Source organism: Podarcis bocagei (genome assembly GCF_964188305.1).
Source record: "Podarcis bocagei genome assembly, chromosome: 14".
In the NCBI taxonomy this organism is placed as follows: domain Eukaryota; kingdom Metazoa; phylum Chordata; class Lepidosauria; order Squamata; family Lacertidae; genus Podarcis; species Podarcis bocagei.
This window is the reverse complement of record NC_138139.1, coordinates 4,098,834-4,123,701: the sequence shown is the minus strand read 5'-3', so window position 1 is coordinate 4,123,701 and position 24,868 is coordinate 4,098,834. Positions and strand designations below refer to the sequence as shown.

General features: G+C 45.4%; 1 protein-coding gene across 2 annotated transcripts in view; it reads left to right on the top strand.

The window, feature by feature from the left end:
* ANXA2 (annexin A2) overlaps positions 1–24,306 on the top strand; it is a 35,815-nt gene extending 11,509 nt beyond the window's left edge. Inside the window, exons 2-13 of one of the 2 annotated variants that reach the window (XM_081170672.1) lie at positions 2,350–2,409; positions 4,420–4,519; positions 10,125–10,258; positions 11,553–11,666; positions 16,939–17,029; positions 18,869–18,948; positions 20,214–20,273; positions 20,797–20,890; positions 21,657–21,752; positions 22,359–22,417; positions 23,083–23,205; positions 23,863–24,306. In XM_081170672.1, the coding sequence (XP_081026798.1) occupies positions 2,362–2,409; positions 4,420–4,519; positions 10,125–10,258; positions 11,553–11,666; positions 16,939–17,029; positions 18,869–18,948; positions 20,214–20,273; positions 20,797–20,890; positions 21,657–21,752; positions 22,359–22,417; positions 23,083–23,205; positions 23,863–23,922 (1,059 nt within the window). In that variant the 5' untranslated portion in view covers positions 2,350–2,361 and the 3' untranslated portion in view covers positions 23,923–24,306. The remainder of the gene's footprint in view (positions 1–2,349; positions 2,410–4,419; positions 4,520–10,124; positions 10,259–11,552; positions 11,667–16,938; positions 17,030–18,868; positions 18,949–20,213; positions 20,274–20,796; positions 20,891–21,656; positions 21,753–22,358; positions 22,418–23,082; positions 23,206–23,862) is intronic. The other variant, XM_081170673.1, reaches the window with a different exon arrangement.
* The last annotated feature ends 562 nt before the right edge of the window (positions 24,307–24,868 follow it).

Here is a 24,868-nt window from a genome sequence, read left to right as displayed (position 1 = left end):
TGCCTGCGGATGGTGGGGGGATCTGCTGCAGTCGTGAGCAGAGGCTCCATGGTTCCCCTTCCTTCCCTCCTCTGTGACTCGTTTTGCTCGCTTTGAAACAGCAAAGTGGGAGAAGAGTCGCTGGGTGGGGAGAAGAGAGGGACAGAGAGCCTGGTTGCAAAGCACGGATCCACATGGATCCTCAGGATTTTTGCACTGGGTCACCCCAAATTCACCATCAGATCACATAGCATGTCCATGGCTACAGCTTGCACCAAAAAAATCATGCACCCAATGTTGCCTGGGGCCGCAGTGGTGCAAAAACGTGGTTACAAAGCATGGATCCACATGGATGCTCAGGATTTTTGCACTGGGCTACCCCAAACTCACTGTCAGATCACATGTCTGTGGCCACAGCATGAACCACAAAAATCATACATCCACCGTTTCATTTAGAATATTTTTTTCTTGTTTTCCTCCTCTAAAAACTATATGCGTGTTATGGTCGGGTGCGTGTTATAGAGCGAAAAATACGGTAGGTAGAGATGGTTTTGCTTCGTTTTTCTCCTTGACTAGGCTTAGCCTGGGACTTCAAACCAAATACACATTTTGACACTGAGGCTGCTGCATTGCTCATGTTCTAAGAAGGAAATGGCTAAGGGCACCTGTAGACGTTCCCTATGTATGCTGGCCGAGGTCAATGGGAGCTGCAGTCCAGAACCTCTGGAGGACCCTGGGAGATGGGCAGGGGTCCTCTGAACCTGGGTCACTGCCCCTTTGCACTGCCCCTTCAGGATGTGATTTGCATTCAGTTGCTCTGCCCCCTTTTCTTCTCTTTGAAAGCCTGGAGCTCCTTTTTCTTTCATGGGGCTTCAGGATGGGCGAGAGAGGAGCGGACCCAGGAGCCTGTGAGTTTGGTCATTGGCCAAGCCTGTTCCTTGGCCAGGACTCCTTCCCACGTTTCACTCGCTGCCACACCCTCAAGCTGCCTTCTTCTCTTTGCCAGCTTTGTTAGCTGTTCCCTTGGTTGGGAGCACTTAATTTATTTGTAAAAAGCCTTAATGGCGTTCTGACGTTAATCCCTGCATGACAGCCCTTTCTCCGTTTAATTCATACTTCACAGCCTGAAAGCCATTTATGCAACTAGCCTTAACTTACCAGAATAAAAGAAAATATATGATCCACTTTGCCTTTCCTGTTTTTAAGCATTCAGTTTCACTCAGAAGATCCACCCTTCTTGTATTTCAGGGCTGGCTCTGCCTCTCCTCAGGAAGAGGCCACCCACTTGCAGGAGCAGCAAATGAATTGTCATTTTGATAAAATACATATTTTTATTTCATGGGGAATTCTAGAAAATAAAATTTTTAAAATGGCAACTGTAGCCCCAGTTGGGCTCCCTAATCGTAGATTGTAGCGTTGGAATGGGCCCTTAGGCTGATCTAGTCCCAACTCCTACAACACTGGAATCACAGCTAAATAACCTGGTCAGACGGCCATCCAACTTCTGTTTAATAACCTCCATGAAGGAGAGTCCACCACCTCTCTTTTCCACTATGGAACAGCTCTTACGTCAGAAAGTTCTTCCTATGGTTCAGTCGGAATCTCCTTTCTTGGCATTTGAATCCATTGGTTCAGGTTCCTGCTCTCTGGAGCAGCAGAAAACAAGCTTGCTCCATCTTCCAGCCTTTGAGATATTAGAAGTCTTCTCCAGGCTAAACGCCCCCAACTCCCTCAACATTTCCTCCTAAGGCTTGGTTTCCAGGTAGCTTATCTTGGTCATCCTCCTCTGCACACATTTCAAACCCTAATAAATGGAGGTATTGCAGTGTGCAAGAAGGGAGGACTTGACAGTTTCTTCTGTGCTGCAGTCGGGTGTTGGTGATGTGGTGGTTTGGGTGTGGATCATCCAATACATGTGGAAAGCACCTGGTTGGCGAATTTAAATGAAATAAAGAGCATGAAAATCTTGCAAATGGGAGGAAATTTCCCACTGACATTCTTTGCTGGGATATTTGGGGAATTGAAAGGTATTGAAAGAAGATCAGGGTGACGTTACAAATATCCTTCCTTCACTGCTGTCTAAAGCATGTTTTCTTTTGCAGCCTGACACCCTGTTGAAATGTTGCAGCCGCATGCCCACTATGCCTTTAAAACACACCTGAACCACATTCTTTCCCTCAAAGAATTCTGGGCACTGTAGTTTCCCCTCACAGAATCGCAGTTCTTAGAAACCATTAAGAAACTACAGTGCCCAGAATCCTATGTGAGAAAGAATGGCCTTTGAACGTGCCTGAAAGGTAAAGTGTGGACTCGGCCTCAGTGCCTCTATGCTCAAGCAGATTGACTTGAAGTCTTCTTACTTTCTTCCAGCCTTCTCTCAAGATGTCAACGGTCCACGAAATCTTATCCAAGCTCACCCTTGAGGGAGATGTAAGTATTGCTCCATTTGCTCCCCCTGCTTCCCCCTGGCCCATCCCAGCTTCAAACACATCTGTGTGCATGTGGTGTATTTATGTATTGGGGAATGCCTCTTTTGAATGGCACTCAGAAGTTCAAGCCGTGCATCTCTCAGGCAGCAAGTGTTGTGAAAGTTCCCTCTGGAAGTGGACCAGTGGCTTTATTTGACAGAGGGTAATGCCATGTGCTCAGAAATGCAGACATTCCCCTGGACTGAGAACAGGCTCTTTCGAAAGTTGTTGATTTTTACACTTGCACAGAATAAACCTTTTGAGGTGCAAGAGTGTGCACCACTGTTTCTAACTCAGGGTGGGGGAGAGAGGTGGGGGTGCTTTGGGGAATGCTCTTTAAAGAAAGGTCCTCAGGCAGTCTCCTGAGTGAGACACACCAGATCTGTTTTGCCTAGTGGGACCTGCCTGGCGGTGGGTGTGCAGCTACCTGATCCTTCAAACTGCAGGTGGAACAGATTGAGTTGAGGCCCTTGTGCAGGCCAGGCATCTGCTCCACGGCTGAGCTACGAAACCCATCCCAGACGTGTTCGATGATAAGCCAGCAAAAGAATGTGCTTTTATTCTGAGTGTTCTCAGCTTCTCCATGGTGCAATTAAACTTTTCCACTCGCTGCTTTTCTTGGCATCAGAAAGGAGCAGAATCTTCTGGAAAATCTGTCTATGGTGCACATAGGCCAGCAAAAGGCCAGCTTCCACCTTGGCTGAGAGAGGTGGGAATAGCCAAGAGGTGGTAGTTCAGTAAAAAAAAAAAAAGGGGGGGAGTGTTTACACCCTCCACCTGGAGTCTTACATTTTTAAAGGAGAGTCTTACATTTTTAAAGGCTGTGCTTGAATAACCTGTTTCACAAGCCTTGCTGGAGAGGAGGAATTATGGGTGGCAATTCTGTGTTTGGAGGTTTCTATCTATCTATCATCTATCTATCTATCTATCTATCTATCTATCTATCTATCTATCATCTATTTAATTAATGTGGATACTGTCCTTCATCCGTAGTTCTTGGTGGTTCACAACATAAAAGCACAAAATACCTAATACGAACAAGAACAACCCCGCTTTCCTTTCACCCCCTCTGATCATTGGCCCTTTTAGCTGCAATACTCACAGGTGCTTTTTCCCTGGAGCAAAGCTTACAAAAGGAAAGGAACCTCCCCTCGGGGATCTTGGGGTGATGGCAGTTTCCTATTTTTGTGTTGCAATACCTCATATTTTGTGCCATTCCTGGCAGTGAAGCAAGTGGGAAAGAACATGGCTCACCTCTTGCAGGTCTTGCTGGCCTCATTGCACCGTTTCTGTTTTTGACTTTTAAAGAAGCAGAATTTATTGCATGCATTTGTACACAGCTTTCTGATTTTTTTAAAAAGTGGCCCACAAATAACAACTATTTGGAATTCAGTTACCTTTAAGCTGCACATGAGACTATCACAGTACTCAAGGACAATATCCTGGTATTGATAATTTAAACATATGTTTTTATTTAAATGTTCCTTCTCTCCCAACACCAATAAGAACAAGTTTTTTTCCAGGGAATGTGAATGAAACAACTCAAATTTGTACTTGGTATGTGTATGTTTAATTTTCAGTTTTCATTTGGGCTTTTCTTGTTGTTTTAGTGTGTTGTTGAAGTGGGTGGTCTTGTTTAAATAAATAGAAAGTTTTTTGCTTTTTTTAAAGACCCATAAGACAGCTCACAGGCAAAGTTCTTATACATCAGGGATGAGGAGACTGACTCCTATCACCACTGCCATCTGCTTTCTGGGGCTGATGGGAGTTGGAGTCCAGGAAGGCCTGGTCCTGTCTTTGTTTTATGCATTGGGTCTGTTCTGTGAGATAAGAAAGTAGCCCCGTCAGGTGAGAAGACGGTGCCATTTCCCCCATGGACGTTAGGCAGGCTTTCCTCTTGCAAGAACGGAGCTGCTGATTTAATGGAGCCAGTTTGGAAGGTCATTTCCCCCTCTCCTCTTCTCTCCCACAGCATGCTCTCCCTCCAAGCGCCTACGCCACAGTCAAGGCATACGGGAACTTTGATGCGGATCGCGATGCTGCAGCCCTCGAAACTGCAATCAAGACCAAAGGTAGGGCCGGGCAGGGGAGACCCTCTGTCCTCCATTGGCAGCTGCCATGTCCTTGACTTGCCACGGTCAAGCATTACTTTATTCTTATTGCTTATTAACTTTGAATACCACCCTTCATCCATAGATCTCAGGGCAGTTCACAACATAAACATACAATATAAAAAACGCAAAATACACAATGCTATTAAGAATGAAAACAAACCAATCATCTCCTCTCCTACAACCCAATTAAAAGGGTATCAGATGTTAATCGGCCAAAGACCTGGTGGAAGAGGAATGTTTTTGCCTGGTGCCAAAAGGTGTATAACGAAGGATCCAGCTGAACCTATGTTACAGCCTTAGATTAAACGACTGGGTGACACCCATTTCTTTCCCAGGGAAGCTATTCAGGAGCTCAAAAGCAGCAACTCTTTCTGGTAGATAGGAGGTCGTTCCTCCAACAGCAAATGCTTTGCCGTGTTGAGGCTCTTGTTGTCCCATGTTGCAAATTTTCTTTCACTGCAGGAATGGGGAACCTGTGGCCTTCCAGATGTTGATGGACACCCAACCCACTCCAACTTCCTTGACTATGGGGTTGCTGGGAGTTGGAGTCCAACGATATCTGGGGCACCACAGGTTCTCCACCCCTGGTTTAGAGCCTGACCCCACCCAGAAGGAGCTCACTTTGGTAGCAAAACATTCTTCTGGCCTACAAGGTAGGTTGAGATGAAAGAGATTGGGTGGTAGGGGCAAGTGCAAAGTAGCAGTGCTAATGTGCTCATGGCCGTGCACAGCATTCTTGTTTTCCAGTCTGAGTCTGGGCATTGGCTTTAATGATGCCAGAACCCTTTCATCTCATGATAGTTTCATAGCTGTGCTGTTTCGTTCTTTTGCCTGTCAGTACATGCCAGACTTTGCAAAGGCAGAGCCTGTGGTGTGACGTTGGGCTGTGGAGCCTCATTCTGTATGGATTAGTATTGGGGGTGGGGGGCTGGACCCACCTGTATTGAGTTTCAGATTGCAAGCTTCTTGGGGCAAAGACCTGCCTTCTTCCACTTTGCAAAGCACCATGCATACAGGTAGTGGTTTATACATACATATCAACAAAATCTTGCAGCTTGTTCATAGGTGGAATTGCATCCGCCTAACCCCAAACAATGAGTCACTGTGTATACTCAGTCCTCATTGGGCTGTAGCTGGGGAGGTGTGCCAGGACTTTTTTGAACTCCGACCAACTTTGGGGTCCCTCATCATATATATGAGTGGCTTACTTATTACACCATGCTGGCTTGGTAACCTGTGAATTGGAGGTGGCATTGCAGAATTTTGTCCACTGCATTGCATCCTTGCTTGACTTGAACAGGATTGGCCCTGAACTGATGGGCCTATTTTCTGCAAAAAACCCTCATCATTCTACCATTTGTGGGGCAGAAGGGAGATAACAAATGTGCAAAAATGGAATTCACCTAGTTTGGAGAAACGGGGGGAGTCCTGTGGTTACTTCATGGAACATCTGGATCTTTCTCAGAGCAGTGGCGAGAAGCTCTTGCACATCCCTTCATGTTACTGAGAGCAAAAGCCTGAAGCAAAATAACTATTGGAAACACTTTGACCAGCCTGGCATGGTTGGCAGGCCACACCTTAGTTTTTAAAAATTGGAGAGAGAGAAGTGTTGATGGAGTAAATCAAAGAGAGCACACCTGCTGTTTTTGCTCTGGGGCTTTGTATGTACCATGCATCTGTCAAGCACTCTGAGATGCCTGAAATTTCGTTTTTAAAAATAAAGAACATGCTTCTGGCCCTCAGTGTGGTGGGGGAGGAAAAATGCTCTTTGGACCCCACAGCCCTAATCTTTACCTTTTTTTTCTTCTCCTATTCCTTGCTTCAGGTTCATTATATTTTTTAGTGAAAGAGGAGAAAGTCTACAAACCTCCCTTGTTGCTCTTTTTTTGTTAGATCATGGCATTTGCTGTGGCATGCCCCTGAGTGTGGCAAGTGTAAGTTGCCCTTTTGCATGTGAGATGTCAAACGGAAACATCTCCCATGTGAACCTTTTGATATAAAAGATAAATGGCCATGCGAGCGGCCACAAATGCGAGGCTCTGTTCCTCCCTCGTGGAGGAGGAGGAGGGGAGGGGCAAACCATCACTTTACAGGAGGTTGGCTAGTAGTTCATCTCACACCGGTGTCCTGAAAGGATGCTACAGCTCACAGCTGCAGGAGCTCTCCACTTTGGAACTTCCCCTTTGCAGGCCAGCTTCATTCCTTCTGTTTGGCTGTGGGCCTGCGCAGTAATTCTCACTAGTTACTAACCGCCTGGCTGTGCTCTGCCGCCACAGTTGGAGGCAGCAAGGCTTCCAAATACCAATCTCTGGAAGCCACAGGGAGGCAAGAGTGTCTTTCTGCTTGAATCCTGTTGTGGGTTTCCCACTGTAAGATCACAATGCTGATCTTGGCCTGATCTAGTCAGACTCTTCTTACCCTGAAGACACAATGGACCACAGAGTAGCAAAGCAAGGCGCATCTGTTAGCCAGTGGACAAAAGTGTCTTTTCTGTTTGCCAGATTGATCAAAGCATTGCAACAGGAGATTAAGAACTCCCTCCTTCCCTTAAGACTGAAAAAGAAGAACTCTGAGCTCCATTCTTCACTGAGCAGCTCACTGCCCCTCCCCTGTCTCAGCAGCTATGAGTCAGCATCCTGCTTCTGATATCCTCTTACCCTGAAATGCAAAGGGATTTTTCCAACCCTCACCTCCTGCTCCACATAAGCCAGAAGAATGAACACAGCCTGTTCCACTATCTCTGCAGACTTTGGAAGTGGCACAATTCTGCATTCTTCCTTGGGGAGAGTGACTTTTCCTGTCCGCCTGCTCTGCACTCCTCCTTAACTGCTTTTTGTCAGTACTAAGCTGGGTCTCCCTGTCTGTGGTTTGGACATGGTTGAAACTGGAAATGTGCCCAGCATGATGCCGGCCCATGAATGAATGAGAGGATCTGTATAGATACACAGTGGGGCAGTGAAGAGTCCTCTGTCCACACAAGCATCTAACTACACTTCATGACCAGCAGTAGAACATGAGAAGGGATTCAGTTGCATCCTATCCTTTTGAAGGCAGGCTCAAGCATTTATTTATTTTTACTGAAATTTCCTTGGGCAGTTAAAATTGTCTAAGCTTTAGCCTGCATAATTTTTTTAAATTGTTGTCTGTTGTAATTTTTATTGTTGCCTTGAATAAATTTATTATTTTATTGCTCATTGCCCTGGAATTGGATGAAGGGTGGTATCTAAACTGTGCTTGTTTGCCATGTGATGGTGTATTCACTTAGAGATCATCTTTTGCAGTCCATTCCAATCTGTCCCTTTGTAGCAGCGTATGTGGGTACTTCTGTTTTCGAAGGCATCAGCATTTGATCAATAAAAACCACCACCACCATTGACTTTCAAAAATGCCCCCAGTTTAAACTGGGGAGTAAACATTTAAAATACTTTTAATACAAGCACTTATGAAAGCTTCCGGTGCCCAGAGGCTTCCTCTTTTTCTCTTGCCCAGGAGGGAAGCCTCTTTTGAAGCAGCACCTGCTATGGCTCATATATGAGTAAACTAAAAACAGAGGTTATTGAGTTGTTGTTTTTTAACCCTCCTATTTAAATGTAATTGAGCTAATGACCCTATGAGTTTTAGTTGATTTATCAGCTCAGGTTTCTTTAACTGGGTGGCAGTTGTTCTCCATGCACAACAGCCTTCTCAGGAGGTTAGGCTGAGAGTTTGTGGCTGGCTGAACCCACCCTACAAAGGCTTGCTCTGGCTGAAATCCAGTATTAGTCATCACTTTGTGTCTCTCATGCTTATTTCTGCTGCACCCCTCAAATGCTCTGTGAGTCATCTTTTTCTTCAATGATTCATTTTCTGCTATTTGTGTGAAATGTCCCTGCAAGAACAGTCAGATCCTGTGAGCATCCTCTGGCCACAGCCCCGCATGGACTGAAATCCAACACCAGGAAATGCCAGCACATCAGTAAAGCCTGGCCCAAGATATTTGCTGCCACAAGCAGAGAAGCCTAAATAGCATCCTTCCTTCATGAGTTAACATTTGACGTAAGACCCTCTGAAATGAATGGGAGCCACCAAACTGCATGGTAGTAGTCTTTTCTGTAGAGTGCAGGGATATTTTTGGCTTAAAAAGAAGTTTTCTAGACCTCGACAGTGGAAGACTGAGGTGGTGCCTCACACAACTTCTGTTCCTTCCAGTACACTGCAGTACAGTGGTACCTCAGTTTACGAACTTAATCCATTCCGGAAGTCCGTTCTTAAACCAAAGCATTCTTAAACCAAAGCGTGCTTTCCCATAGCAGCGGGGGAGTCAATTTACAAATGGAACACACTCAACAGGAAGCAAAATATGTTGTTATTCCAAGGCAAAGTTCACAAACCAAAACACCTACTTCCGGGTTTGTAGCATTCTTAATCCAAATTGTTCATAAACTAAGCTGTTCTTAAACCAAGGTACCACTGTACAGCGATTCTTCCTGTTGGACGGTGTTCCATGGCTCCATATTTGTTTCCCACTGGGCCACCTTTAATGGCACTCCCCTCTCACCTTGCCTCAAGGGAGGGCCACCTCTGTATCTGGAACATTAGGTAAAGTGTCCATGGTGTGTGCTAGGGGATGTACATAACGTGGACATGATAAGGTCCGTGGACAATTTGCCTGAAGCCAGTTGCTAACCTTGTATCCTCCCACTACAGTTCCCATTGATTGACTGAGTTTGCTTATATGCCGCTTTCCCAAAAGGAGCTGTGCTCAAAGCGGCTTACAGCAATTCAAATCATTAGAACAGAGAACACTAGAAATACAATTATACAAAATACAGAATGTGTCAGTAAAGTCAAAATAAGAAAAACCAACAATTTAGCAAACAAAGCACAAATTTAATGTTACAAAACCAAACCAATCCCAATCTAGGCTTAAGTACATAAATAAAAAGCAAAATGAAAAATTGAAATGTTTGTCCCAGCCAGCATCTAGTGGAATGCTCTTTGAAGACAGTGTGGCACAGTGGTTAGTGTCTTAGACGACGGAGACCCAAGTTCAAATCTCTGCTCAGCCACAAAGCTCATTGGGTAAGGTTGGGCCAGCTGCTTTTTTCTCAAAACTAATCAACCACACAGGTTCAATCTGAGGATTAAAGAAAAAGGTTGGAGAACTTTTATACACGCCCTCTGAGCTTTATAGATAAAGTGCAAACAGCCTTAAAGTTTTATTACTTTCAAGTGGTATATAAATTTTGTGAAACAAAAATAAATGTAAAAAACGTAAATAAGTTGTATCTCATTTCCATCTGTTATTATAACTGTTCTCCCTGTTTTATACACATTACAAAATGAAATTTTTTAAAATGCAGAAAGAATAAAATATTCAATGTAGAGTGGGCTATAAATATTGCAAATCAATCAATGTGCATTGTTGTGCTTTTTTGTAATCTTATGAAAGTTTTGAGGACTGGGACACTGTTTTTGAAAACCCAGCTGGCCTCGGGTTTGCCTTTTAAATCTTTGCAGAGATGACAACATCCAGACCACTTGCCAACAAGCTGTTTTCTCTCCCTTCTCTCTCCCTATGCAGGTGTGGATGAAGTGACAATTGTCAACATCCTGACCAACCGCAGCAATGAGCAGCGTCAGGACATCGCCTTCGCTTACCAGAGGAGAACTAAGAAGGTACTGAAGGACGCCAAAAGCTACACTATACTGCGAGAGGTAGACCTCTCCTTCTCCCATCAACTTGTCAGATCCCCTTTTAAGGACCTCTGAGCCAGCGGCCATCACCATACCTTGTAGCAATGAATTCTATAAGCCACAATTTGGATGAGCTTGCCCAGAAAAGCGGCTTTAAAATACTGTCCAGTGAATAAAAGTAGATAGAATTTGAGCTTCCTTTTAAACGTGGTTTGGTGTGTTGTCACACAGAACTGAGCCCCACAGAAGATATCACTAAAATAGTGGCATTAGTGCATTCTTTCCAAGAACTGCTGTGTCCTGACTCAGTAGCTCATAAGAGCCTGGCTGCTGGATCAGACCAAGAGGCCAGTCTGCTCTGTCGTTCTGTTCCTGCAGCGATTAACCTGATGCCCACAGGAAGCCCACAAGCACCTCCCTCCCAATGTTGCCCTGTGGGGACTGGTATCCAGTGGCTACTGCCTCCGGTACTGGAGAGCATACAGCTGTCATGGCTTGTGGCCACTGTAGGGCTGTTGTACATTTCAGTGAAAGACTTGCATGGGAGAACTTGGTTTCAGCTACGTTTAGAAAATGATCATTTCCACTTTCACAGTTGTTAGCTGGTCTCTCGTGTTCCATCCTGGCTTTCCGCAATCGGAGCCAAACCTCCAATTAAGCCAGAGTGCCTAAATGCCAAAGGATTCTGAGAGACACTGGCAACAGGCAACCATCCAATTCCTCAGTGGAAAAATATGAGTCAGGAGTAGAGGGAAAGGAAATGGATAGGAGATTACTTTTCCTGGATGAGTTTCCTGGGGAAGAAATGTTTCCACTGGGTTTTCTTCACGACATTGCAAATGGCAAGTCAGTTAATGTTCTTTAGGATCAAGAAGGTGGTCCTGTTTGTTTTGAAGGCTGGGGATCTACATTTTATGAGAGAGAGAAAAGAGAGAGAAATGTCCACCACTTAAATCGTCTTTGCCCCCGACAGAATCTTTTGTCTCCTTTAAATCTGTCCATTGCATGCTGAATGAACACTTTCCTACTAGGTTTATGAGTGTGAATTTAGTTTGTGTGCTCAAAATTACATGTTCCTTTACTTTTTTTTTACACAAAACTCCTTTACCTTCTTGGATGGTAGAATATAACAAGGTATTGGGTTGTCATTTACCTTTAAATAGAAAGATTTTGATCACTTCCAAAAGACCACTGTGTCTCCCCTGCAAATCAGTAGGGAAAAACAACAGATTTAAAGACTTCAGTCACTCAGAGGAGCAAGCACCCAGAAATCTGAAATAGGTACTAACTTTGTCACCCTCTTTCCTGTCTTTAGGAGCTCTCTGCAGCTCTGAAGTCTGCTCTGTCTGGGCACCTGGAGACTACTATCCTGGGTCTGCTGAAAACACCGGCTCAGTATGATGCTTCTGAACTGAAAGCGTCCATGAAGGTATGTGAAACGAGGAACCCCCAAAAGGTTCATCGTTGATGCTTGTCTCCATCACTGAAACCCTTCTCAATCTCTCAGCTCTCACTGTCTAAGAAAACCTTCCTTTATTGAAGGGACCACAAAGATCATCTAGTCCAGCTCCCTACACAATGCAGGAATCTTTTGCCCAACGTGGGGCTCGAATCCACAACCCTAAGATCAAGATCACTGAGCTCAGGATGCTTCCCACGTTTCAGCACCTAGATTGCCCGTGTAACTCAGATCACTGTGTGTTATCGACACTGAACAGAACCCACAACAGTGAGCGTTGGAGTTGCTGTTAAAATTAGTGTTTGAAATACTAGTATTTCTCCATCATGTTTATATCCCGCCTTCCCCCAAGGAGCTCACGGGGGCACATGTGGTTTCCTTCTTCCCCACTTTATCCTCACAAGAACCCTGCAAGGTGGGTTAGACTTGAGAGATTTGTGACTTTCACAGCCGAACGGGGATTTGAACCCTGCTCTCCCAGGTCCTAGTCCAACCCTCTAACCGCTACAGCACGCTGGCTCTTTAAAGATCTGTTGTTTCCCCATCACCACTCAGCTGCCAGTGCCAGGAGGGAGGGGGGAGTGAGATTTTTGTTCCCACCTAATTCACAGCTCCCAAACTAGTATTTATTTATTTATTTATTTATGGCTATTAGCCCATAAATCCCAAACTAGTAACTGAACTGAAATGTTTCAAAATTCGCACTTCTCCTAATTTTGTGATGCTGTTCTCCAACCCAGAAATGTGAATGTTTGGGGAAAGTGTGTATTAGTGAAGGTGACATGCAAAAACAGATTATGCCAGGGGAAATGACTTGCAAAAAGCCTGTGTACTGCACAAAAGTGTGCTCAAAATGGGTATCCTTAGAGAAATTATGCGTGAAAACATACATTTTTGTGCATATTTTTTAAAAATAATAATCTCAAAACTGATGCAGAAATGGTCCAAACTGAATTTAAACTTGGGGGAAATGAGAAACTGAAATGGAAGGGATTCCACCACCACCCCTCACTCAAGCCCATCATATCAGTTAGGCATTTTGGTCCTGTGGGTGGTACTCAACCAAGTCCTATGCAGTGTAGACGCATTGAAATTCATAGGCATGACAAATGTAGGTTAATTAATTTCAGTGTCTCTGCTCTGAGCAGAACATAATTGAATGCCATCTTTTGTAAAGATCCACTCTTGAGCTCTCCAGCCTGCGATCTGTTTCATGTAGAAGTGCTCCACTCCTCGGTCTCACGACATGGGCAGGACTTTGATTTTCCTGTCCCCTAAACTTCACCCACACTCCTGGATTGCTCTAGTCCAGTGTTTCCCAACCGGTGTTCCGCGGCACACGAGTGTGCCGTGAGACATCGGCTGGTGTGCCGCGAGATGCCTGGAGGGAGGCGGGCGAGTCGGGCGGCGAGAGGCGGGGCGGCGGCGGCGAGGAGAGGCCGCGCCTCCTGCTGCTGCCTGGCGCTCCTCCTCGCAGCCGGCAGCGCTGCCTGGGCGCCTCCGCGCGACTCTGCCTCGCTGGGTTTGGTCTCCCAGCAGAGACGGGTCACACGCGCACCTCCCTCCCTCCCTCAGCCTGCGCGGAGGGAGAGCCAGAGAGAGGCATCGCTCCTGCGCGGCGGGAGAGGGAGCAGCCGGAGCGATGCCCCAAACGAGCTGAATTCCGAGCGAGGGACTGAGGGGGGAGGGAAAAAACTTTCACTTTCGTGCGTCCCTCCCGGCGTGACGCTGCGCGCTGACGTCACGGGGCGGGGCTTTAATGGTGGTGTGCCGTGAGATTTTTTTTCAGTAAACAGGTGTGCCGTTGCCCAAAAAAGTTTGGGAAACACTGCGTACACAGAGTTCTGCCTCCTCTTTTTCTTTATCCAATGCTGCCCTCTGCTGTCTCAGCTCAGCACTGTTGCCAAATGGAGCTTTTAACTTCTTCATTAACAGTTTGCCACCCTGTTTTCTGCCGTAGCCTGCTGTGTCTCAAAGCTTTGTTCAAATGCTCCCTAGCCCTTTTTCTACACATTTATCGGGGCTGGCACTTCTCTTTACGTTGTGGAGCAACCACTGCACACCCTTCTCCTGTGCCTGGGACAAGGTTTTAGGAAAGTCGACTCCCCATTTTATCCTCACGACAGCCCTGCGAAGTCGGGCAGATTGGGAGATACTGACAAGCCCCTGACCACCCAGCGATTTGAATCTGGGCCTCCCTATTCCTCATCCAGCACCCAAATCACCATGTACCACACTGACTTTCTATTTGAAAAAGCTTTTCGAGTTGGACTGGAGAGCAAACAATGTAAAACATGTTTTCTGAAAAACAATCAGCCTTTGAAATCTTGGGGGCTTCCATGTCACAATTGTGGAAGCTCTTGCCCTTCCTTACAGGCTAGAAAACTCCCAGTATTTGTTTTTTGCAACACTGTCACAACATAAAATAGAAACATCGCCACCCGACCTCTTTCCCTCTTTTCTTACTAATGTCTCAACAAATGAAACTGATATGTAAAAATGTTACATGGGGGGGGGGAAAATACAAGAGAAAGACATTGCACACACTTTTGTAAATAAAAAAATATTTAATTTTTTTTTAAAAAAGACACTGTCACAACTTTCACTACAGGGGGTTGGACTAGATGACCCTTTTGTGTCCTTCCAACTCCACAATGCTATGATTCTCTGCATGGCATGTTGACATAAGCGAATGGACAGATCTCTGTCCCATGGAGCTTACAGTTTAAACAGGGAGGACAATAGAATGGAGAATTAGTGTGTCAGGAGGAAGGCGAGGCAACAGTTTTTCTGCCCAACATCTTGTTTCCTACACGCTAGAAATATATGTGCAGGAGCATTCTGTTGTTCATGCACCACCACCAGTGGCACTACAATCCAGCAACAGTTTGAACATGTGGCAAGCTCAGTTTCTACAAGGGATGCAGAACAATGTGTGGCCTCCTTGACATTGCTAGTTTCCCAATACTCCTGAACATCGGCTGTGGCAGATGGGAGTTGGAGACCAGGAGCATTGCGAGGAGCCACATGGACTCCCCAGTGTACGCTGCTCATCCTGGAGTTGAATTTTAAATATTTTGACACGGAAAAGTATCTTGCGCCCCATCATTTCCAAAGGGCGTTCCCCTCCCCTTTTCTATTTCATTGCTGTCTTAGTCCCTAGAGCCACGTTGCAGTAGAAAACCAAGGAAATTAAATGAGTAACATGGTTGAAAGCACTTCATTTATCAATTATGCATCTAATTCTGAAGTCAAAGGTTGCGTTATTCTTGTTTTTTGTTAAAGAGGCACATAAAATAAGTCTCTTTAATTATGCTCTTTCCTTAAAAGTTCTCCAACATCCTTGCAGCCAGAGCTGCTTTATAAATGATGCCTGATGGAAGTGGAACGGAACAAAAATTAACGATCTTGTTTCCAGGCCTTTGGCGGGGATTGTTTTGACTGAACTGTACCAGGGAGGGTCATTGAGTTCCCAAAGAGTTTAATTAACACCTGATGCCTTTTCATATGGATTAGTAATTTTTTTATTGTATTAACAGCTTCATAATTGATTTACACTTTACTCCCAGTTAATTCAACTTTTAGTTCAAAGCCGTATTTTTGTATTCAGTTTTATATGTTCAGCATGCATGGGAGAGAAATCTGCTGATTAAATCTTGAACTTTGATCATTAAAAAAACCCCTCACACTTTGAAATTTATATTTTATAATATATGTCCCTTGAACTCACTCAGATTGTTCAAAATATATGAAATCTGAATATTGGTCTGTCATGCAAAACGTATTTCTGTTCTTTGCTATTAACAGGGATAATAAAATGTCTTCGTCTATTTTTAAAAGGCTCACCTGTATATTGATTCCTGCTCCCCTCCTTTTTTGTGAAAACAATTTTGAGATGAGGTGTTTCTGGGCACTGTGCTTCTTATAGAGTGAAAACCTTTCCTGTTCATTTCTGCTTGTAATCCCAAGTTGTACGGGATCAGTTTCAGTCTGTTACCTACAAGGATGTGGAGGCTGCTTGGACGAGTGAAACCGACCATTTGTCTCCTCATAAAAGTGAACCCGCAATGGGCTTTGTAGGGTGGTGAATGTTCCCCTCTGTGAGTGAGTCTTCCCAGACCCCCTTAAAAAGAAGTCATTAAATCGCTTCTTTAAAAAACCCATAATTGGACCCAGCAATTTTTGCCAATTATTACCCAATTTCAGACCTTCCATTCCTGGACAAGGCAATTGAGTAGATGGTTGCTGAACAACTCCAGGCATGTCTGAAGGATGCAAACCATTTGGCTCCCTTCCAGTCAGAATTCAGGCCCCATCATGGGGCTGAAACTACCTTGATCGCGCTGGTCAATGATCTCTGGCAGTCTAGTGACAGAGGTGAAAGCTGTTTCCTAGTTCTGCTGGATCTCTCAGCGGCCTTTGATACCATTAGTCATGGTATCTTTCTGGACCGTTGGGGTGTGTGTGTTCGGAGCTGGGGGCACTGTTATACAGTGGTTCCGCTCCTTCCTCCTGGGCCATGACCAGAAAGTGGTGGTGGGGGTGAGTGTTCAGACCCTTGGGCTCTCACTTGTGGGGTGCCTCAGGGTTCTGTTCTCCCCCCATGCTTTTTAACATCTATATGAAGCTGCTGGGAGAGATCATCAGGGGGTTTGGGCTTGGTGTTCACCAGTTTGTGGATGATACCCAGCTCTACTTCTCCTTTAAATTAGAACCAGTGAAGGCAGTGAATGTCCTGTGTGAGTGCTCTCCTTCAGAATTCATTTTCAGCCTTGGAATAGATTTTTGTTGGTTTGTCTGAACATACACAATTCTGCAATGAAGGCAGCAAACAAGAGCAGTATTCTGAAACTGACTGTTCAAAGCAGGTTGAGTAGGATATTCTCCTCACACAGGGCCCTACCTTTAGGCAGAGTGAGGCAACTGCTTCAGGTAGCATATATTGGGGGACCAGTGTTCCCCTAAGCTAGCCTGCTGCCCTCAGGTGCCGTGCAGAATGATATATCATGGTTGTTGTGGCAGTAAGTGTCAACTGCCTCAGTCTAGCTGGCTTCTGTATGAGGAATGAGGGGAAGGTGCCATCTTGTAATTTGCCTCAGGCAGCAAAATGCCTTGGGCTGGCCCTAGTCCCTCATAACATTTTTATTTTGATAACAAGTGGAAGCCACACTTTTTTTGGTTAAAATCTCATATCACTGAGTATGTGTGCCTATCAAGATGTCCATTTCCACTTGCATTTCAGGGTCTGGGAACAGACGAAGACACGCTCATTGAGATAATCTGTTCACGGACAAACCCGGAGCTGAACGCAATCAACAGAGCCTACAGGGAAAGTAAGTTGACCAGGAGGGATGGGTGGGGGGCTGAGTTTTTCCTTTGGGGGCAGATCCACACCATAGATTTTAAAGCACATTCAGCAGACATTTAAACCACATGGATTTCCCCCCAAGAATCCTGGGAACTGTAGTTTGGTAAGGATGCTGGGAATTCTAGCTCTTTGAGGGGGAAACTAGACTTTCCATGATTCTTTGGGGGAAGTCATGTGCTTTGGCGGTATGGTGTGGATCTGTCCTTAGATAAATTGCCCTCGGAATAATTTGAGGATTGACCTGCTGATACCTTGATTGATGGGTCCAGCGACACCAAGCATTTTGTGGTAATAGGTTCAGAAGCTCATTTGCAGTCGCAGAGGTGTAGTCAGGGTAGGTACTCAGGGCATGTGAGGCCACTCCCTTGCTGAAGCTAAGTGTCTGGTCAGTTCCTGGATGGGAACCAGATGTATTCTGCCTTAGGTTCCATGACAGAAGAAATGTACGGTATAAATGTCAGAAAACAGAGGAGGGGTAACTTATTTTTCAGGCCTAAAAGTGAGGTGTAAAATGTCCCAAAGTATTTCAATTTTCACACCAGATGCAGTGGTAGGGAAAGAGTGCCTAATTTGCTGGGCCATTCTTAGATCTCATAAAAGTCCATCCTTGTTTTAACGAAGCAAGAGTTAGGAGGAGGTGAGATTGTGCAAAGCTGGTGGTGGCTGCATTAATTGGCTTTTAAAATAAATATTTATGTGATGATGTTGCTTCATAATGAGTAGTGCTTGGGGCTTTTAATGTCTTAGAAAATGGGTGGGGCACAAGTGAGTTGATGAAAGTTCTGTAGGCCATTGCTGCTTTAGTTGGAAGGACTGTGAACCCCACACAGTTCTAGGGTCAGGAGGGTCCTGTGGAGATGGGGAGTCCGGGGGGTGGTGGACACAAGAAGCCACTGGAAGGGACAGAGAGGGATATGTGCTACAGAAGCATGAATATTTGATCACAGGATGCCCTCTTCAGTTTCTGAGACCTTCACAGACACTTTTGCTAGACACTTGATTTTTGTTTCATACAAAGACATAGGGCCAAATTCTGCACTGGGATCTAGGATGAAGAAAACATGCACGTGGGTCTTAAGCTCAGCTTTTCCTTTTGACAACTTGGCTTGAGCTTCCAGAGGATAAGTAACTGGGACTTGCTTCTGAGTGGATCTGGACAGGATTGCTCTGCCAGTTAGAAGCAACAAAAGCAGCCAAGGGTTTTGGCTCTTAGTCTTTAGGGTACTATGAGACTTTTTGTTGTCCTTTATTTTTGGTTGAGGGTTCCTTACTTCACGCTCTTCAAAAATGAAGCACCTTGCAATGTCTCTTGCTGCCCTGCTTTCCAAGACCCTTACCATCCTTTCACAACCAGACATCTCTGCTTAGCAAGTCTCAGTCCCTTAGAAAAAGTCATAGTGACGAACCTTTTTTGTCTCTGTAAAAACAAGCCTATGTGGGCACCCAGCTTGCGTGATCTGTCACAGCTTGATTCTACTTTAACAAACCACAATTGGGAGAAGCCACAGTTTCCAGAGTTCGTATGTAATGAGTTACTGTGGTTTGAAAGCAGAGGTTTTGCAGTTTATTCCTATTCTGTGTGAAGGAGGGGAGGGCAAGAATTTCTGGTTTAATTTTTGAACTGCAGTTTCCTGTTTTGTCTGAACTCAGGAAAATTTTCTTCTAACTGTGGATAGCTAAAAAACTAGGATCGGGCTTGTCTTTGTAACAGCAGATCATGATTTTTCATTATGGCTGAACTGGGCTTCAGAAATGTTAGTAATAGAGCCTGCTTAACCAATCTTCCTTGATTTCTTTTTTTTAGTGTACAAGACTGAATTGGAAAAAGACATCATCTCAGATACATCTGGCGATTTCCGCAAGTTGATGGTGGCTTTAGCCAAGGTAAGACTCTTCTGGTCCAACCCCCTTTTTCCTCTGTTTGCTGCAAGTCATGGTAAGAACTCGATGTTTGGCAGCACTTGCACTTTGGAACTCCCTGCCTATTGACATCTGACAGGCACCTTCACTGTACCTTTTTCAGCACCTGCTAAAAACATTTTTGTTTAGACAAGCCTGTTCAGAGTGGTGGTGTTTGTGGTGTTGTTGTATGTTTTAATCTGTTTTTAGCTTATCACTGATTTTAGTTATTTTTTGAATGTTTTAAATAGCTGCTTTTAAATGTCTTCATTGAAAATTGTATTGTTTTATGAACCAACCCGGACTCTGCAATCCCCACCCAAGTCCCGTCTTCATGGGCCTCCTCTGCAAGAGGTCTGGAGAGTAACAAGCTGAGAACGGGCCTTTTCTGTGGTGGCTCCCCACTTGTGGAATGCTCTCCCCAGGGAGGCTTGCCTGGCACCTTCATTACCCATCTTTAGGTACCAAGCAAAAACATTCCTCTTCTCTCAGGGCTTTGGCTAATTAAACAATCTATGGCCTTTTAAACTGTGAGGAGTGTATGTGTGTTATTGTTTCAGTACCAAACAAAAACAGTAACACCCACCCCCCCCCACTCAGTTTAAAAGGCCGTAGATTGTTTAATGAGCCAAAGGCCTGGGAAAAAAGGAATGTTTTTGCCTGGCACCTAAAGACATGTAATGTTCTGTGTTTTGATATTGTAAGCCACCCTGTGATCCTTGGATGAAGGGCAGAGTACAATTATTATTATTATTATTACAAACCGCTTTGAGTTTTTTTCTTAGAATCCAATGGCATATGAATTTCATAAAATAAATAAATAAAGGACTGTGGCCTAAATGTGTACGGGATGCCACACAGAATTTGAAATTAGCTCTTACGGCCAGATCTTAAGGCTCCACTTCACCCTTGAGAGCCAATAGCCATAACGTCAACACACACCCCCCCCCCCCGTCAACCAACCACCGCTAGCATTATATTACCACAGTATGTGCTCTGAGAAACAAGCTCCCGTGATCTGCAACAAATGGTACAAAAGTTGAAACACTGAAAATACCGATGCTCCCAAATGTCATAACTAGATATATCAAAGGCTGTAGTCCTCATGACTGTAAAGCTGTCCCCAGTTCCTAAATCCAGGCAAGAGAGTTCGTAATATTCTGCATACTTCTCTTCTCAATGAATCCTGGAGCAAGAAGTGTTCAGTGGTTGTATATCTGAAACAGGTGTTTGTTTTTCTTCTTTAAAAGGGAAGGAGAAATGAGGATGCTTCCGTGGTTGATTACGAGCTGATTGATCAAGATGCCAGGGTAAGTAATGCTGAACACTGGCCTCTTCTCACCTCGTATGAGGGCCTGTTGAAAAGCTGCCTCCGGCCTCCCCATGTGTGCAAAGTGTCAACTGTTCCACAGTATCTGAGCAGACAAATGCACTTCAACTGTAACAGCTCACAACATGCTCAGTCTGTCGCAGTGCTCACGCGTTCCAGAAGTATTTGACCTGCTGTGAGCCCTTGCCGATAGCCAGGTTATAGACCAGGCTTCCTCAGCCTCGGCCCTCCACATATTCTTGGCCTACAACTCCCATGATCCCTAGCTAGCAGGACCAGTGGTCAGGGATGATGGGAATTGTAGTCTCAAAACATCTGGAGGGTCGAGGTTGAGGAAGCCTGTTATCGCTCCAAACCACCCCAGCAATATTCTCAATACAATAAAGTGAAACTATCCGTAAGTGGGTGAGGTGCTTTGGAGGAAAAGTGCCGGGAGCCTTGTAACTCTGCTGCCATGGCAGTGGCCAGGTGTCTGACACAAAACTTTTTCATCCCAACTGCAGGACTTGTATGATGCTGGCGTGAAGAGAAAGGGAACAGACGTGCCCAAGTGGATCAACATCATGACTGAAAGGAGTGTCCCCCACCTCCAGAAAGGTAACATGCAACTCCAGGCCGCTCCAGAGGCGGGGTGGGTGAAGCCCTCACGTGTTCAGGTCTGGTGATAGAGGATCCTTTTCACTTGCTTGTGGCTTTCTCTGCTGGCCAGGTTACGACTGGAGGAGAAGCAGGGATTTGCTCCACAACTGATCTTTGGTTTCATGATTGCACCCATAGCTCAGAGGGGGAACATATGCTTTGCATACAGATTAAGAGCATACGAGAAGCCTGCTGGATCAGGCCAAAGGGGTCGATCTGGTCCAGCATCCTGTTCTCAGAGGCTAACCAGATCCCTGTAAGAAACCCACAAGCAGGATGTGAGCTCAAGAGTCCTTCTCCCCTCCTGTGGTTTCAAACAACTGGTATTCAGAAGCATTACTGCTTCTGAAGGTGGAGGCAGAGCATGTCCATTCTGGTTTGTAGTCTTCTCCTGCATGAATGGGTCCAATCTTCTTCGGTCATGGAGGCAGAGAATAGCTGTCATAGCTAGCAGCCATTTATAGCTCTATTCTCCACAAGTTCATGCAGTCCTCTCTCAATGCCATCCCAGTTGGTGGCATAGCTGTCAACTTTTTCCTTTTTTAAAGGGAAATTCCCTTATTCCGAATATGATTCCTTGCAAGAAAAGTGAAAAGTTTACAGCTATGGTTGGTGGCCCTTGTTGCCTCCTGTGGGAGTGAGTTCCACAGTTTAATTCTGCGCTGCATGATTTTCTTTTCTTTTCTCCTGACCCTTCTCTGTTTCCATTGGCTAAACTTTGCAGTGTTTGAGAGGTACAAGAGCTACAGCCCTTACGATATGCTGGAGAGCATCAAGAAGGAAGTGAAAGGAGACCTGGAAAATGCCTTTGTTAATCTCGGTGAGTACATGGACAGAGGCAAGAGGAGTTGACCATCGCAAAGGATGTTGAGGAAGGTCAGGAGTTGGGTGCTTCTGGTTTGCCCTGGGCAGAGGTGTCCCAAGGGTCCCTTGTGCCCTTGGCAAGGAGCCTCCACCCCAAAAACATCTGAGGTGGCCTGGACAGGAGGAGCGTGCCTCCTCAGGGGTGGACAGGGCGCCCGTACCGCTCTCTGCCTGGAGGCTGCTCTGAGAACCCCTTTCTGTTCCCCTCCTCCAGCAGCTTTTCAAAAAAGGACTGGGAAAGGGAGGGAAGAGGAAAAATTCAGGCACTAATTCTTAAATAGTATGGGCCGGGGGGTTGTGTGTATACCAGCTAGGGCTATTTTCTGTTAGGTTAGGAACTTAAGAGGAACATGTTCATATCCATTAGTTAAATCAATGTTGATTGGCTGACACTGCAGTGTTTAAAAAATGGAGATTATTAATCTTTTAGCAAAAAAATCCTTTTGACAGGAGGGAGCAGAAATGTGTTTGGCGGTGGGGGGGGGGCTATCTACTTTTAAACTTTTAATAGTTGGTTACAGGTATGTATTTTAACCCCATGTGAATGTTTTTTTCTCCACAGTCCAATGCATTCAGAACAAGCAGCTGTATTTTGCGGACCGATTGTACGACTCAATGAAGGTAAAATAACCGAACACAGGACAGGGGCACCCTTTTGTGCAATCACCATTGAGATTAATTCTGTTCATGAGCTCTCCTGCTCAGTGATCCTGTGCGCCTCCCGCTCATCTGAGTGGGATTTCTCTTGGAGCACCCCAGAGGCCTGTGTCTGCTTCCTGCACCAAACGTCCATAACATTGTTGTCATATCATTAAATTACTCCCAGAAACCATGCCTATTTTCAGTCTGGGTTCTGAGATGGGTCAGGACTCAAGTGGGGCTTGATCATTCCGTTTTCAACTTAAGGGTTAATTCATTTGTCAGTAAGTATGGAAGTGTTGCTTAGCAACTAAGGAGGCTGCATGATCCTTGGTGAGGATGCATATGCTCTGGCTGTGTAGCTGTGAGAGAATTTCTCCCTGGATGTTAAGTTGAACCTAACCCTGCTTTAACAAGGCCTGCCCTTAAAAAAGAAAGAAAGCTCTGGTTTTCCCCGCTTCTCAAGTTATATGTTGCTTTGTTTCATTTTCCTCAGTAAAGTGTTACTAAGATTTCTTTTCTCTGGATTCCATCTGTGTTATTTTACTGACTGCTAACAATTCCCACCGCCCAAAAAATGCATTGCAAACAATCAAGTTTGATTTTAACAATGAAGTTTAATTGTGGAAAATAATTGTTTTTTTCAGGGCAAAGGAACCCGAGACAAGGTCCTGATCAGGATTATGGTCTCCCGCAGTGAGGTGGACATGCTGAAAATTAAGAGTGAATTCAAGAGGAAATATGGGAAGTCCCTGTATTACTTCATCCAGGTGAGTGGCCGTGTTGCAGCACATCTCCAGTCAGTCACAGCAGAGCAGACAGTATCAGATCACCCCATGGAGAGCTCAGTTGTGTTGAGCATGGAGCTGATAATGCCGAGGTTGCAGGTTTGATTCCTGTAAGGGAGAGCTGCATAGTCCTGCCTTGCAGGGGGTTGGACTAGATGATCCACAGGGTCCCTTCCAACTCTACGATTTCATGCTGGCCATGTGGCGTGCTTCTGCTCAGGATCCCAGCCACTCCATTTCTCTCCCCCCCCCCCCACAAGCCAGGCTTCTGTGACCGCTGAGCGTACTCAGTCTCCATTCTGCTGTTTTGCGTAATCCACCCCCACAAAACATTTTTTCCCTTTTGTACATGTACATTGTACATTTTGTACAAGCCTTGGAATCCCTCCCCCACCCCAACTTGCTGGTATGCCCTGAAATTCTTGGCATGGTGCAAGAACACACACATGGGGAATTTTGGAAAACACAGCAGGACAATTTATGGCTGCCTGCATGGAGTGGCGCAGAATAGAAGCCTCCCTTCTTTTTTGTATCGTTTTGGGGGTTCTGATGATCCTGACAGTGTGAGGAGAGTCAGGGCCAGGCTGGCCCTGCGGAGAGTTTTGGCCTAATGTCTCTTTCCCTCTATTCCCCTTACAGCAAGACACAAAGGGCGACTACCAGCGGGCACTCCTGAACCTGTGCGGAGGAGAAGATTGAACACTGTGATGGGATTGGAAAGAGTTCCAGCCCCGAGATATGCTCCCCCCCTTTTTTACCCCGCTTCAGCCCTGATCTCCTTTGCAGAACTAGAGCCATTGGCACGATAGCCTTTGCTAACTCATCTTCCCTATCCTGTCTACTCCAGGCGGATGCTGCTGGTTGCTTTTGTATCATTCCCTCCCTTGGCTCAGGCTTTGCTTGGCTTTTACCCAAGTAGCTAATCTCAGCAGAAGTAATCAGGCCAAAGGAGTTAACATTCCAAAGAGAGGGAGGAGGAGAGGGAGGCAATCCTTACATGCACAGTGGAAGATTCTGCCTCTTTTTGTGTGCAATGTTCTTGTTGGAAAGCCAAATAAAATGGAATTTTTACTTTAAGAAAAACACAGTGTGCTCTTGTGCATTCTTCCAGAGGAGGAAAGTGTCAGCTTCCTGGTGTAACAATAATTATTAAGTTTTTAGCAGGCACTGAAGTAATGAAAGAATCACCAACCAACATATCTCAAAGGTGGCTGGGGGGCAGTCATTCCTCCTGATATTACTCTATGTCCAGTGAACTTTGAAAACAAGGAAAATGGAGGAAAGGAAATGGAACAAGGACTTGGATGTTCTCAACCCACCAGTCAGAATGGGTATTAGGAGCAGGTCAGCAAAAGCTCACAAGGCATCTGTGAAGTTAACTCTTTATTCAGTGAAACAGAACAGCTCAGGCCTAATGAGCACAGCAGCTCTGCCCAGTAGGTCTTGCCCCAATGAGGCAGTTGCAAGGCCTTCCTCCAGCTCTCTAAAGTCTCCTCCTCCCCCAAGTCCTTCCCAAGCAATCTGAGACTCCCAACACCTTGTCTCTGCTCTACCCTCTTCATACCTCTGCAGGTTCAGGGAGACCAGTGGGGAGGGAAGCTGGTCACCGCAGGAAGGGGGGGGGGAATCCCTGACTTCTTCCCTG